The 14,815-nt window shown below is 36.1% G+C and overlaps 2 protein-coding genes and 1 long non-coding RNA gene across 5 annotated transcripts in view; 1 reads left to right on the top strand and 2 right to left on the bottom strand.

Moving 5' to 3' along the window:
- The window catches only part of foxk2b (forkhead box K2b), a 66,721-nt gene extending 52,613 nt beyond the window's left edge, over window positions 1–14,108 (bottom strand). Inside the window, exon 1 of one of the 3 annotated variants that reach the window (XM_089128103.1) lies at window positions 13,906–14,108. In XM_089128103.1, the coding sequence (XP_088984229.1) occupies window positions 13,906–14,093 (188 nt within the window). In that variant the 5' untranslated portion in view covers window positions 14,094–14,108. Of the gene's footprint in view, window positions 1–128; window positions 344–947; window positions 1,133–13,905 lie in introns of those variants that run through there. The other 2 variants (XM_089128106.1, XM_089128102.1) reach the window with 2 other exon arrangements.
- LOC148981937 (uncharacterized) lies at window positions 5,191–12,000 on the top strand. The gene is made up of 2 exons (XR_016153006.1): window positions 5,191–5,817; window positions 11,366–12,000. It is a non-coding gene; the product is annotated as an uncharacterized LOC148981937 (long non-coding RNA).
- tmem238l (transmembrane protein 238 like) lies at window positions 8,428–13,984 on the bottom strand. The gene is made up of 4 exons (XM_039653311.2): window positions 13,906–13,984; window positions 12,739–13,132; window positions 11,354–11,733; window positions 8,428–10,611 (listed from the first exon to the last, which is right to left on the bottom strand). Exons 2-3 carry the CDS (start codon window positions 13,055–13,057, stop codon window positions 11,360–11,362), a joined length of 693 nt encoding a protein of 230 aa, XP_039509245.2. The 5' UTR covers window positions 13,058–13,132; window positions 13,906–13,984; the 3' UTR covers window positions 8,428–10,611; window positions 11,354–11,359.
- Window positions 14,109–14,815: the final 707 nt, after the last annotated feature.

Here is a 14,815-nt window from a genome sequence, read left to right as displayed (position 1 = left end):
ACTGCCTCCCGGTTGCGTGCGCAAGCAGTGATGAGGTGATGAGGTTGCCGAGAAAACCATGTATTGAAATCATCAAATGACTATTATTTGAGCTGTACAATAAATATTATAGCTTAAAATTTGCTCACCTGTCTATTAAAAAGCACGCGAGAGTGGCGTCTTTGTCAATTCTAAGTTTGTCTCGAAGTTCTCTCCATCTGCAAAACGCCACGCCGATATTTACCCTGGTTTTACTTCTCCGCTTGTCCCAAAGCTTTCTTGACGCTGATGGTCTAAGTTTACGTTTTGGGGGGATTTCTGTAATCGCTAATGAATAATTGTGATCCATGATGATGACTGAAGACAACACAACAGCAGCGTGCTGCTAGATGCTGTAGCATAGATGTATATCAAAACATAGAATCCTCAGTGGCGACTAACGCATAGCGGCCCATTGAAACCATAGAAACGGTCGCTAATGAGGCTTCTATGTATGTATACTACAAGTGGAAACCGAGCATAGCTCAAATAATACGTCATTGATATGCGACAATGACAGTAAAACATTTGAAAGAGCTTAAAAAGTCTCTCAATACGATTACATTACAGGTTGTATCAGCGATTGTAGGTGACGCCACTTTTGTTTGAGTTTGAAGCGAGAACCCAAACAAGTTCTAGCTCGCCCCTCTTATTCACTGGAAGCATCAGTGGGATAAAACGGACCAGATAACGTTATGGGGAAAACTCATGGTAACAACAGCTATCTGGAATAATATTAACAGCTTATTATTATGATTCGGCTAACTTTAGTCCTGAACGTAGGCTTGTGTTATTGCTAATAGTAACGTTACAATGTTATGGCTATACATCAAAGTAGATAGGAAAACAAACGCAACTCGCATACTAAAACCCTACAATCTGATATTCACTAGAGCTATCCAAGTTTAGTCGAGCTCTAAGCGACTCACCTGTCCAGAAGAAACAGTGCAACCTCGGCGTCCGATTTAAAAATGTTCAATTCTTTGAGTTCTCTCCACCGTTCAAAAGCCTTTCCGATTATTATTCGTTTCTTTGACGAAAAACGACGGTATTCACTCGACTTAATCCTCCTCTTCTTCTTGGGGATTGCCTCTTCCATATTAAATGTATCTGGTCCGTTGAAAGCATAGGGTTATTTATTATTCAGCTCCGACTTCGCGTGCAGGTGCCATGCACGAGCATAAACAACACCCCCCTCTGTCGGTGATTGGTTAGGCTTACCTTAGATCACTGTTTATTTTGATTTTGAGTGGTGGTTGTTCCCATTTGTTTTTGTGTGCAGATCTCAGAGCCTAGGCTCCTACAGAAACACGTTTTTTTTGCCAGCCTGCTTATGGGGAAGGCAGCTAGCGGATCGTTAGGAAAAATGAGTTGAATGTGATCATTTTTTTTGGGGCCTGATATCGCTGATACAACCTTTAAGTATAAATAAGAAAGCAACTAAAAATCTTTAATTTTGTACAAATGTAACTGATGTGCAATTATTGGTCCCAGTTCTTCTTATTTTAGCTTTACCTTAGCTGTTAATGCTACTAGCCCAAATAATGCAGTCCCACAAGATTGATGGTTACAAATGGCTGGAATAAAAACAAAAGTCTAAACACTACATTAAATACTTGCTTTGATTTTGTCATCATCAACAAGGAGCTGATGACAGCCAATCATATTTTTTCTTGGCTTTCTCTGCCATAACCATTGTATTTTACAAACACACAGTTACAACAGCCAACAAAAAGCAAAAGTAAGAAGAACTGGGACCAAGAGCCTAACTAAAGCAAACACTGATCACCACAATGGTGACTTGAAATTAAAGAAATATAAAAATCTAAACCTCATCTAAGGCATGTTGTATGTCATAAACATGTAATTTCTGTATGTTTCGCAAGAAAAAATAAAGTAAAAAAAAAAACAACCACCATTATTTAAAATGGATTTTTTTTTTCTGGATTTACAAACTTTTAACTGCATGAAATATATTACACTGTGCAAGTAGGTTTTGGATATTTTATTACACAAATCTTACATATTACTGAAATAGGCCTATCAAAAATGTATTGATCAAAATGTTTAAAACAGTAAATGCAGAGCAACTTGAATGGAAAACATAATAAAATCATAATAGATTCATCATCACCTCTCTTTTCTTTTGCAAGATAGTCTTTTCTTGCAACCTTCTCATTTTCAATGCGTTCCCTCCTGAGTTCTCAGTCTCACTATCTTCATTTGGGCCGACACTAGTGATCTTTGGGGTCTCCAGATACCTAGACAATAGCATTTAATTTTGCAACAGAATAATAGGTCATTGTTATTTTTTACAAATGTAATTTTACTCTGTTTATTAATGTTTTTACTCAACATTTGTGCAGTTTTTGGATGATTTAAATTTCTATACAAATATGTATTTATATATATCATTTTACAGCAAAAAGTAATCTCATCGCTTGATAAACTTAAGGTTGAGCCACTGTAGTCACTTTTTAATGATTTATTTAATAACTTTTCTGGGCCAGCAGGTTTCAATTCCTCAGGAAGCCTATGGAGGAGTGAGACAGCTCTCAGATTTCATCAAAAATATCTTGGTGTTCCTAAGATGAATGATAGACTAATGGGGTTGGAACAACAGCAATTACTGACAGAATTTTCATTTAATTTATAAAGATAGTGCAAATTTGAAAATTTAATCTGATGTTTTCAGAGTTGTGAGATCCAGGCGATCACAGGGCGCTCAGTTCTCAATAACCCCGCCGAAAACAGCTTTAGTCCTTCTGACTTTTGCCGTTGGTTCTGATTTCTCTATAATGATTAAATATGAAATAACTCGTTTTATGTATATCTAACGGGTGATTTTTGTTCTCATGAATATATTATTTGTTCACAGAGCATCTTGTTTTGTCTGAGGGCAGAGTTAAGTTTCATAACTTTATAAATGCGTTGAATTTGTATTTTTGACTGAATTGTTTGCTTGTCTAAATTTCCTATTGAATAAACTTCTTATTCTTTATACTTATACTTTTATAATGACTTATTAAAGGTCCCGTTCTTCGTGATCCCAACTTTAGTTAGTGTTTAATGTTGTTGTTAGAGTATAAATAATATCTGTAAAATTATAAAGCTCAAAGTTCAATGCCAAGCGAGATATTTTATTTAACAGAAGTAGCCTACATCGAACGGCCCGTTTGGACTACATCCCTCTACTTCCTTCTTTAATGACGTCAGTAGAACAGTTCTTTGACTGACGTCAGCCCACAGGAACGCTCCCTCAACTTCTTATAACTTACTGTGTTTACTCAGCTCTTACGGTGATTTTCTGAAGTAAAACTGATGCTTCATCTTTTGTGTGATGTACAATAAACTTTATTAAACTCATCAGTATATGCAGTTTGATCATCATTCGGAAACAGCAGACTTGTAGGCTATTAATAAATAATGGATACATACAAGCAGATGACAAATACGTTATAATAACCGTAATTAAACTACTAAACTATAAATGTTCCATCTCTATACAGCACTCTGACTCTGTAGACATTATTTTCCGACTGGAAATGAACACGTTACTGAGAGTTTCTAAAATTAACATCATTCCATGTGATGAGATTGTCCTGAGAGACTGAGCGCGAGCTCATGAAGCTCCGCCCCCTGTGCCGGCAGCAGCAGCTCATTTGCATTTAAAGGGCACACGCTCAAACAGCGCGTTTTTCTGAGCCCCCAAAAAATGACAATTTAAACATGCTGTAAAAAATTATATTTGGGGTATTTTGAGCTGAAATTTCACAACACATTCTGGGGACATCAAAGACTTTATTTTACATCTTGTGAAAAGGGGCATTATACGGGACCTTTAAAACTGACTTGTAACAAAGAGGGTTGTGTTTTTATGTCGTATTTTCGTTTATTATAGTTTATTATAGATAGGTCTACTCTGCTCTGCTCTGATTGGTCAGATGGTCCAGTCTGTTGTGTGTTGTGATTGTTCTACTCTGCTCTGATTGGTCAGATGATACGAACAATGTCTTCTTATATATATATATATATATATATATATATATATATATATATATATATATCTAGCATGAATCCTCCTTTTGATCCTTTTGAATTGCATGCACAGTTGATTCACAGCTCAGAAAACAGTTCTCAGCATGCCAACAACACAAACCAATCTCTTACAATCTCAGCTACAACTACAGAGTTTGAGGGTCAAATTAGACATTGTTTCACAGCAGCCAATGAAGACCATAGCCAGGCATTATGCAAATATCTTACATTGTTACATAGATATATTGTGCACTTTGATCTTTAAAACTCTGCAGACTTTCTGCAACCAACACAAGTCAATTGGACTCAATCGGGTTTGCTCCAGTATCCAAAATAGTCACAAGTGTTTATCGCACCAAAGTAAACAAAAATGTCTTCAGAACTAAACACTGAAAAGTAATATTGGTATCACCATGAGAAATGACTTAGCCATATTGGACAGACCATAAGAGGAAGCACTTTATGGAAAATAACAAAAGCATTTATCCTGAGTCATGCATACAGGGTGGATCTCTCACAATGACATTTGTGCTGGCATTTCCAGTTCATCTGGTTTCCAGAAAGCCATCTGACCAAAACACAAAATAATAAAAGACAACGCCCCTGACTGTCGTTGACCAAACAAAAACATAATTTTATAAATTAATCTTATACACTCTTAGAAGAAATGGTTCTATTTAGAACCAGAAATGGTTCCATCCCCCGCTTCATATATGGAACTACAAAATGGTTCTATATAGAACCATTTTTTTTTTGTTTAAAAGGTTCTATTGGCCAAGTATGGAACCCCAGGGTTCTATATAGAATCCAAAGGAACCCTTTTTTTAAGAGTGTATAGAACCTTTTAGGGGTTCCAAATACGTAGCACTGATAGAACCTTTTAAGGTTCTATATAGAACCTTTTCTTCTAAGAGTGTATGAAACATTCAAAGTAACCACAGCATGATTTCAGTACAGGTGTTCACATTCAGCATCACCATTTTCTGCTCTTATTGGTTATAATGAAAGATTAATAATAATTGATTTGTTAGCCTGTAAACGGAAGTAACATCTTTGGAAAAAGCAAGACATGCAAAGAAAATAAATAATTAGCTTTCTAGTGTCTATAGGCTCAGCACTTCACCTGAGGTTTTCCAATGTTTTCCATAACGTGCATGACAGGATCTCCCCAAAACAAGAGTCAAGAACTTTCTCTTAGGAAAGTAATAAGTCAATAAGTCTTTCATAATCAGGAAACATGTAATGGCTAAAAATAAAAGATCGAATTGAATCTTCCTCTTTTTTTGGCCAAGTCTCTGCCATTAAAAGTCATTGTCAGGATATCGCTCCACTTTTCTCATTCTTGAAGCATCTTGAGATGGAAAAAAACTGTCAAAGTTTTAAATTCCCAAGCTTTTAGCTCCCAAGACAAGTGCTCACAATGATGGTTCAACAGTCCGGCAGTGACACGTCATCCTTTCTATTGGTCGTTTCAAGGAGTTCATATTCTCCAGTCCATATTCCTCCTCTTATCCATGTTCACCTGGGCAGGATTTCACGGTATGGTATTGTGAGGTTCCCCAAGTACCAAAAGATCCAAAACACCAGACTAAGGAAGATGATGATCGGTCCAGAAAGGATAAAAAAGTCCCAATAACTGAGAGGTGCAAAAATCCCAATGATCAAGAGAGCCAATCCGACAACGTCGAACAGAATGGCCAAGGAGAGAAAGATAGCACAGCGTCCCACTCTTTCCTTGCAGCCCATCTTGGAGAAGCTCAGGTAAGGCTCATGGCACTCAAGAATGAATGAATGACTGACAGGAATGCTTTCTTTTGTAAGGCTTTTATGAAGCAGCTCACCCTCATTCTTACGTAGTCCATTCCTTTACAACCACCAAAACAAGTCCAACCACCTGTCAAATGTGCCACTCTATTTTTATGCATATGAGCAGTTTTCCTCACAATGAAAGTGGACCGACTGTGAAGTGAACAGATTCAGATCTTTCTGAAAGCCTTTGTCAAAGAACCACTGTGTATGTGGCATTCAGAGTGGTTTTCTGAGTTGTGCAATGCTCAAACAACTGCTATTAGTCACAGATTACTCACATGATTTTAGGGATCATTCAATTTCCATTCTGTTAAACACAAAAGATACAATGACTTCTATAGAAAAATAAATCATACTATGGATGTCAATGGGGTCCATCCACTGTTTAGTTACCAACATTCTTCAGAATATCTTCCTTTGTGTTTGACAAAAGAAAGAAATACATATAGGTTTGAAACAACGTAAGGGTGAGTAAATGGTGACAGAATTTTCATTTTGAAGTGAAATACTCAAGATTATGGGTTCAAACTCAAGATTATGGGTTCATACTCAAGATTATGGGTTCAAACTCAAGATTATGGGTTCAATACTCAAGATTATGGGTTCAAACTCAAGATTATGGGTTCAAACTCAAGATTATGTTCAATACTCAAGATTATGGGTTCATACTCAAGATTATGGGTTCAATACTCAAGATTATGGGTTCAAACTCAAGATTATGGGTTCATACTCAAGATTATGGGTTCAATACTCAAGATTATGGGTTCAATACTCAAGATTATGGGTTCAATACTCAAGATTATGGGTTCATACTCAAGATTATGGGTTCAATACTCAAGATTATGGGTTCATACTCAAGATTATGGGTTCAATACTCAAGATTATGGGTTCAAACTCAAGATTATGGGTTCAATACTCAAGATTATGGGTTCATACTCAAGATTATGGGTTCATACTCAAGATCATGGGTTCAAACTCAAGATTATGGGTTCATACTCAAGATTATGGGTTCAAACTCCAGATTATGGGATCATACTCAAGATTATGGGTTCAATAATCAAGATTATGGGTTCAAACTCAAGATTATGGGTTCATACTCAAGATTATGGGTTCATACTCAAGATTATGGGTTCAATACTCAAGATTATGGGTTCAATACTCAAGATTATGGGTTCAATACTCAAGATTATGGGTTCATACTCAAGATTATGGGTTCAATACTCAAGATTATGGGTTCATACTCAAGATTATGGGTTCAATACTCAAGATTATGGGTTCAAACTCAAGATTATGGGTTCAATACTCAAGATTATGGGTTCATACTCAAGATTATGGGTTCATACTCAAGATCATGGGTTCAAACTCAAGATTATGGGTTCATACTCAAGATTATGGGTTCAAACTCCAGATTATGGGATCATACTCAAGATTATGGGTTCAATAATCAAGATTATGGGTTCAAACTCAAGATTATGGGTTCATACTCAAGATTATGGGTTCATACTCAAGATTATGGGTTCAATGCAAGATTATGGGTTCAATGCAAGATTTTTTTGGGTTCATACTCAAGATTATGGGTTCATACTCAAGATTATGGGTTCATACTCAAGATTATGGGTTCAAACTCAAAATTATGGGTTCAGACTCAAGATTATGGGTTCATACGCAAGATTATGGGTTCAAACTCAAAATTATGGGTTCATACTCAAGGTTATGGGTTCAATGCAAGATTATGGGTTCATACTCAAGATTATGGGTTCAAACTCAAAATTATGGGTTCATACTCAAGGTTATGGGTTCATACTCAAGATTATGGGTTCAAACTCAAGATTATGGGTTCATACTCAAGATCATGGGTTCAATACTCAAGACTATGGGTTCATACTCAAGATTATGGGTTCAAACTCAAGATTATGGGTTCATACTCAAGATTATGGGTTCAATACTCAAGATTATGGGTCCATACTCAAGATTATGGGTTCAATACTCAAGATTATGGGTTCATACTCAAGATCATGGGTTCAATACTCAAGATTATGGGTTCAATACTCAAGATTATGGGTTCAATAACCCTAATTGTGATTCTTGACTGACAAAAACACCAAAACAATTACAGTCATTAAGGGTGAAATGTGGTTTAATTTGATGTTTTGGATTGTTTATACAAACTTGAGCTAAAGACAGATTTAACTCTACACACATTTCATATTACAGTACAGTGAAAGCAAGATTACATGTTTTATATTTACATACACTACATCATACAATTCTTCATGTACACACACACATGCCTCACTCACTACTGAAAATATAATCTATACTAAAATATATCTTAAAATTTCATGATCTGGCAATATATAATTCTTCATATGAAGAGTTCAGATGCAAAAGCCTCTAAGTGCCATTTGAATTTTTCTTCTAGAATGATCATTTTTATCAAGCTTGTATATTTAAGTTCAGTGATTTCACTTAAATGGCAATGATAATTACCTATTAATTGTTATTTAAGTAAAATTACTGAACTTAAATATACAAGTTTGATAAAAATCATCATTAAAGAAGAAAATTTCAAATGGCATTTAGAGGCTTTTGCATCTGAACTCTTCATATACTGTAGTTTTATGCCTTAGCAATAAAATAACATGCATATTTGGCTCCCTTCTACTAAAGTATTGAAACTTCAGACTGAAGCATTTGCTGTCGGACTGGTTTGGTCGCTGATGACCTCGCCGACTGTTGATAGGCTAACGAGTGAAATGGCTTGACAGTGGAGGAGTTTGCATGAACGCCCAGCTGCCGCTTTGAAAGGGAAATGGATTCCTACTATGCATGCGTGAATTCACAAATGAGGACGTGCAAAAATAAGGGCCGTACCTGAGTTTCACTTCGAATATCAACAGAAACACGACACAAGTGACACACAATAAAATAGCGATAGTCTGATTTTGAAATGACCCAACATTCGTTGGTGTTACCTCTACTTTTTGGAGGTAATTTGCCAACAGCATAAAAGTGAGTAAATAACGTGCAAAGTAAGAGTTCACTTCATTTGACCAGTCTGGTGTGACACCACTAAATTCCATTACATAAGCCACAGATATCAGTAAAGAGTGGTTATATTTCAGTAATTCAACTTAACAGGTGAAACTAATGTATTATATATAGTGACGCACGATATATCGGCGTCGGCCGATATTTGTTCATTTTTATGTTATCGTTATCGGCCCGATAATAAAAATTGGCTGATATATTAAAGATGATAAATAATGAATTATTTCCTTCAACACTTGACACACTTAAGATGCGCACTGTTCAACAACATTGATCTTAATTGCTTGAAATATGATCGGAATCAAAAAGGAAATTTAGTTTCCTATAAAGTGCAAGTGCAAAATGTGCTGTCATATCGGTTCATGAAATTATAATGAGAACATTATAATTGTGTGATTGGGAAATGGATTTTAATTGTGAGACTTTTGTTTTTGCAATCAGGCTCTCAAAAATTATTGAAAAAAAATTGGATTTAGATTTATCGGCCGATATATCGGTTATCACCTTTCAAATGTAAAGAATTATCGGTTATCGGTATCAGCCAAAATGTTCATATCGGTGCATCCCTAATTATATAGACTCGTTGCATGCAAAGTGAGATATTTACAGCCTTTATTTGTTATAATTTTGATGATTATGGCTTACAGCTAATATATTCTAATTTTGAATTTGGGTTTTTCATAAGGTGTAAGCCATAATTTTCGAGGGCCAGTTGTTCAAAACATTTAATCTGGATCAAAATGATCCGGATTTGGAAATCCCACTTTTATCAGGTAATCCGTCTTACTTTTATGCCGGTTTTTCAAAGCAACATTGGACTGGATCACCCTGATCCAGATACGCAGTTTTCAAAATTACCAGTGCTCTAAATGGGACAACATATCACAATGTGGGCTACCAGCTTTGTAAATAACAGGTAGAAGAGCCAACATGGGGTCACTGTAAGTGTTTCTTATTTTGAGACAAAACACAAATGGGGACAAGATCATTTTTATTTTATTTTTACTTTACCATACTGAATAGCTTAATTATGTCTACTTTATCAATGTTACAACAGTTACACAAGTCAAGTGCAAAATATAAATAAATGTATATACACTAAATTATACAAATGTATTATTTGACCAATTTTAAAGTTTTACTACATTTTCTTCCTGAAATCCACCTTGTTGGGATCAGGATAAAGTTTTTTTTTAGTTTTTTTTTTTTATCAAAGTTATCCAAACCCCACTGACAAGTTTTGAACAACACAAACTGAAGGTTTGATCCAGATTAAAACTAGGATTGGGTTCCCTAATCTAATCTGATTTCAGATTCCTTCTTTCCCTTTTGAACAACCCATTTTCAAGATTTGATCCAATCCGATAACCAAAATCCGATCAACTTACCTTTGAACAACTGGCCCCAAAAGTGTAACAAATAAAGGCTGTAAATATCTCACTTTGCATGTAATGAGTCTATATAATATATTAGTTTCACCTTTTAAGTTGAATTACTGAAATAAATGAGCTTTTGCGCGATACTCTAATTTTTCATATTAACCACTCCATATAAACACAACAGACTGTTGTTTTACTCTATTAAAGCCATAATTCTATAATTCAGACTCCGTTTGAAATGTGTGCAGTATCTAAGCGTACTGCGGATGGCAAATAGTTGAAGACTTCTCGGCTAATTCAGTCATTGTTTCAGGACCTGGAAAATAAGAAGAGTTTTCTTAAACTTCAGTGTGAAACGATATCAGGCCTCATTCATCACGAGTAGAATAACTTTACATGTAAATCATATGCTTACATAAATTCATGAATTAGTGAGTTTCCTTTAATGAATGTCTCTTGATAATGGTCTAAAAATATGATCAAAATACTAACAATACATAATTATTGGAAACACTTTACAATAAGGTTCATTAGCTAACATTAGTAAATGTGTTAACTAACATAAACAATACATGAATTAGTAAATGTTGAAGTTAATATTAACTAAGATTAATATCTAAATTAGGGCTGTTAAACGATTAATCGCGATTAATCACATCCAAAATAAAGTTTGTTTTTACATAATATATGTGTATACGCATATATATATATATATTACACGCATTTATATTTAAGAAAAAAAATATTTATATCTAAAATATTTATAATTATATATAAAATATTTATATTTATATATAATAATTTTTTATATATATATATATATATATATATATATAATTATACACAGTGCACCCACATATATTATGTAAACAAACTATGTAAATAACGTGTAGGTTTATATTTGCATCTTAGCAAACAACTACACACCAGCTGAAATAGACACGGATGTTTATGTATGAAAATGTCACGGGCACAGCATGAAACTTTGTAGAGTTCGTGTCACATGGGAGTTTGTTTTGTCGAAGTGCCTTTATTATATGGGGTTCATATTTACTCGCCTCTTTTCACAGCAGATCATCGAAACTCTGCGGCTCCGTCTGATCGTCCGGCTTCTCCTCCGGAGGTTTGACGTCTGTTTCTGAATCCTCATAGCCTTCATTCTGGAAACAGATGAACTCGTCTTCTTTTGGCTTTTTCTCTTGAGACTCTTCATCGCATTTGCTCACATCTGACTCAGAGTCCTCACCTGGGATTGCTTTGCCGGACTCCTCATCCTCATATCCTTGATTCTGGTAGTACATGAACTGATCATCATCGGACTTTTCTTTGGGTAGTTCATCACATTTGATCAAATCAAGATCCTTTTGTCCTGGGAAATATGTGGATTTGCCCCACGTCACGTTTCGAATGGTGGAAGAGGTGCTTCTAGTTTTCTCACCTGTGCAAAATAAAGACACATGGCTGGATTCAATATAAAGATCAATACACACACACACGAGGATTTACAGACTGGAAATGGACACACTCTTAAAAATAAAGGTTCCAAATGAGGGATTTCGCAGTGATGTCATAGAAGAACCATTTGGGTTCCGGAAAGAACATTTTAATATTCTAAAGAATCTTAAGAACCCTTTTGTGGAATGGAAAGATTATATGAATGTTCTTCATGGAACCTTCGATGCCAAATAAATAACCTTTATTTGTATGACTGTATCAATTCATTTTTAATTTAGTATTTAACCTTAAATTTAATTTTTGAAAAAAAATGTATGATCCTAGAAATTAAAAAAAGCTCTAAAGAATGAGGATGCATGCATTTTAAGGTATTTTCTTCAATCGTTCTTTATAAGGAGACGGTGACAGAAAAACAATGACGAGAGGGAAAAAATAGCTTGAATTAGTTGTGTTCCCTCAACTTATTATTTTTATCTTAAGAATCATATTATGCAGCTTATAGCCTATATATAAAATAGCCTATATTTTACCTCTCATCATCATGTCTTTTAGGCTCCGTAACTTTAGTTTTAACGGAAGGAAGCCTTTTTTATGAATATAGATCATTTTTTGGTAACACTTTACAATAAGGTTAATTAGTTCATTTATTAACTAACATAACAATAAACAATACATCTGTGACGATTTATTATTTTTTGATAATGTTAGTTAATAATAACATACCCAATAATAATAACCCATAAAAACAGCTCATTGTTTGTTCATGTCAGTTCACAGTGCATTAACTAATGTTAACAACAACCTTTGATATTAATAATGTTAATAAATTTAAATGAACTCCGATGACTAAATGCTGTCCAACTATTGTTCATTCTCAGTTCAATTTAACTAATGAACCTTATTGTAAAGTGTTACCGCCATGGTTCTTTGGAGATTACAAAAACTCAATGACTCATGAAAATGTTGTTTTGGTGTGTGAGCTTCTCACCGCTGTTGTGTGTTTTGGAGAGTCTCTCCGTGAGTTTCCTCGCGAGCTCTTTGACGCTGCGCGCCGCGCTCGACCCGCGCTCCACGCGCTCATTCTCCTCCTCTACCCTGATGTTTCCCACGTACCACATGAGCCACCAGGCCAGGCTGGCGAACAGCAGCAGCCCGCCGGTGTGAATGAGGAAATCCCCGTAAAACACGCCGTTCCGCCGCACGTCCCCGAACACGCCGACGAACAGCAGGATCACACCGACCACGTCGAAGACGATTGCCATGACGAATAACGACAAACAGGTGCCGATGCACCTCAGCTCCTTCATCTTCGCCTTCAGGAGGAGGATGCTGCCGCTCCTGTCGGTATCGCGGAAGATCTGCCGAGTCCAGGTGAGACGGACCTGGCGGACACGAGGGGGGAACGCCCTTGTGACGTCACTACGGCGGCAAGGCAACGCGGTGAAATGGCCTTCCTACATCGCACTTTAATTCAATTACTACTATTTATGCAGTATAACGAGTAGACTACACCTCCATTTTGGCCTATATGTTATTTAGAGTCAATGTTAAGCAAAATAATAATTAAAAAAATAAATATTTGTCAGGTTGTACATCCTTAAAATTTGCCTGTCAAATGTGGGCTCAAGTCATTCAAATGAGAGATCTGGTATTTTTGTTGTGTGTGTGGTTTTTTTGTTTGTTTGTTTTTTTATTTATTTTTACCAAAGCCACACATCTTTCTAGTCCAGTCATGTTTTACTTTCTAATCTCAGACACTTTCTGATGGGATGGTATGATGAGAAAAAGAAAAGGTTTTATGCCAGCTTGACCTCCTAAGACTTTAACAAGATGTTGTTAATGTTAGCATGGTGGGACTGGAAAATAGAAAAAAAAAAACACAAAAAACACAAAAAATGTCCTAGCAATGTTGGGTGACGTCACTTCCCGTTGACTTTCAAAGTATTGACAAACAAAACCAAAACGGAGCCTAGCTCGTGCTGGTGCTTCCTCTCATTTACATTAGAGATCGATAGCTGCTGGAAACCTATAAATTGTATTCACCTTTCTTCTATGGTATTCAGCAAGGTAGCGCTGACTGCACAGCTCTAGCTAATTAGCTACATCCCTGTGGTGGTTAGGCGAACACTGACGTCCATTTAACGTCCACACTGACCTGTCCAGCAGATACAGAGCCAGCTCTATGTCGGTTAGGAAGCCCCTCTGCCGGCGGACTTCTCGCCACCTCTCGAAGGCTGGTCCGACGTAAATCCGGGTCTTCGCGCGCTGCTTCTCCCTCTCCCTCCTCTTGGCCATTTGTGCTTCGGAGGGGCGTCGTCTCTTTGGTCGTGCGTCGTCGGCCATATCCACATTCAAGAGAATATAATAGTTAGTTGTTGTTTAGAACATCTGTCTAGCTAACTTTCCTCTTCATGTGCACGCGCACTAACCCCCAAACCTCCACCCCAATTCATTCTTGTCGGTTATTGGCTGGAACACTGTTTGTTTTGTTTCGTGGTGCGGGTTGCCCCAGTTTGTTTTTGTTGCTGTCTGTGGAGCCTGGGCTGTCTACAGAGACCTAGTTCATTTACAGTGTGTTCAGGGGACATGCAGAGAGCGGATAGTAAGGAGATGTTTGCTGTATGGACAAAAAAAAAAAAAAAACGTTTCAGCCTAAAAAACGTGTGACATCGTTAAGAGCACCTTTACTCATCTAAAAATCACTTTTTCAACTTTTTAATTAATTTCATTAAAGTTTTATGTTCTGTTTTTTGTTTCTGTTTTTTGATGTCAAGATTGATGCAAGACAATGCAGTCAAATGACCTTCCAATGTTATTATTCTGTCTTCATTAAAAAATAATAATACTAATATTACCAAGCCTTCCCAACAAAAATGAATCTTTAAAAAAAAAAAAAAAAAAAATGAAGATGTATTTTTTGTACTTTGCTCTTTCTTTCCTGTAGCGAGATTCTTTTGGTCTTCTTTATTTGGTCATATCTCTTGGGTCAAAGGCAAGCATTGTGATAATAACAAACTTAAGGAATTGTCTTAGAAAATACTTCACAGAATTGTATCCGGCTAAGC

This window comes from Pimephales promelas, chromosome 3 (assembly GCF_988280905.1).
Source record: "Pimephales promelas chromosome 3, fPimPro1.hap1.1, whole genome shotgun sequence".
In the NCBI taxonomy this organism is placed as follows: Eukaryota; Metazoa; Chordata; class Actinopteri; order Cypriniformes; family Leuciscidae; genus Pimephales; species Pimephales promelas.
Note: the sequence above shows the minus strand (reverse complement) of the source record. Positions and strands in the feature narration are given on the sequence as shown.

Excerpts from the sequence above, each read along its gene's own strand:
- tmem238l (XM_039653311.2), bottom strand. The coding sequence starts at position 13,057 with ATGAAGGAGCTGAGGTGCATCGGCACCTGTTTGTCGTTATTCGTCATG. Across the intron at positions 11,734-12,738 it reads CTCCAAAACACACAACAGCG|GTGAGAAAACTAGAAGCACC; the intron begins GTGAGAAGCTCA and ends TATTTTGCACAG.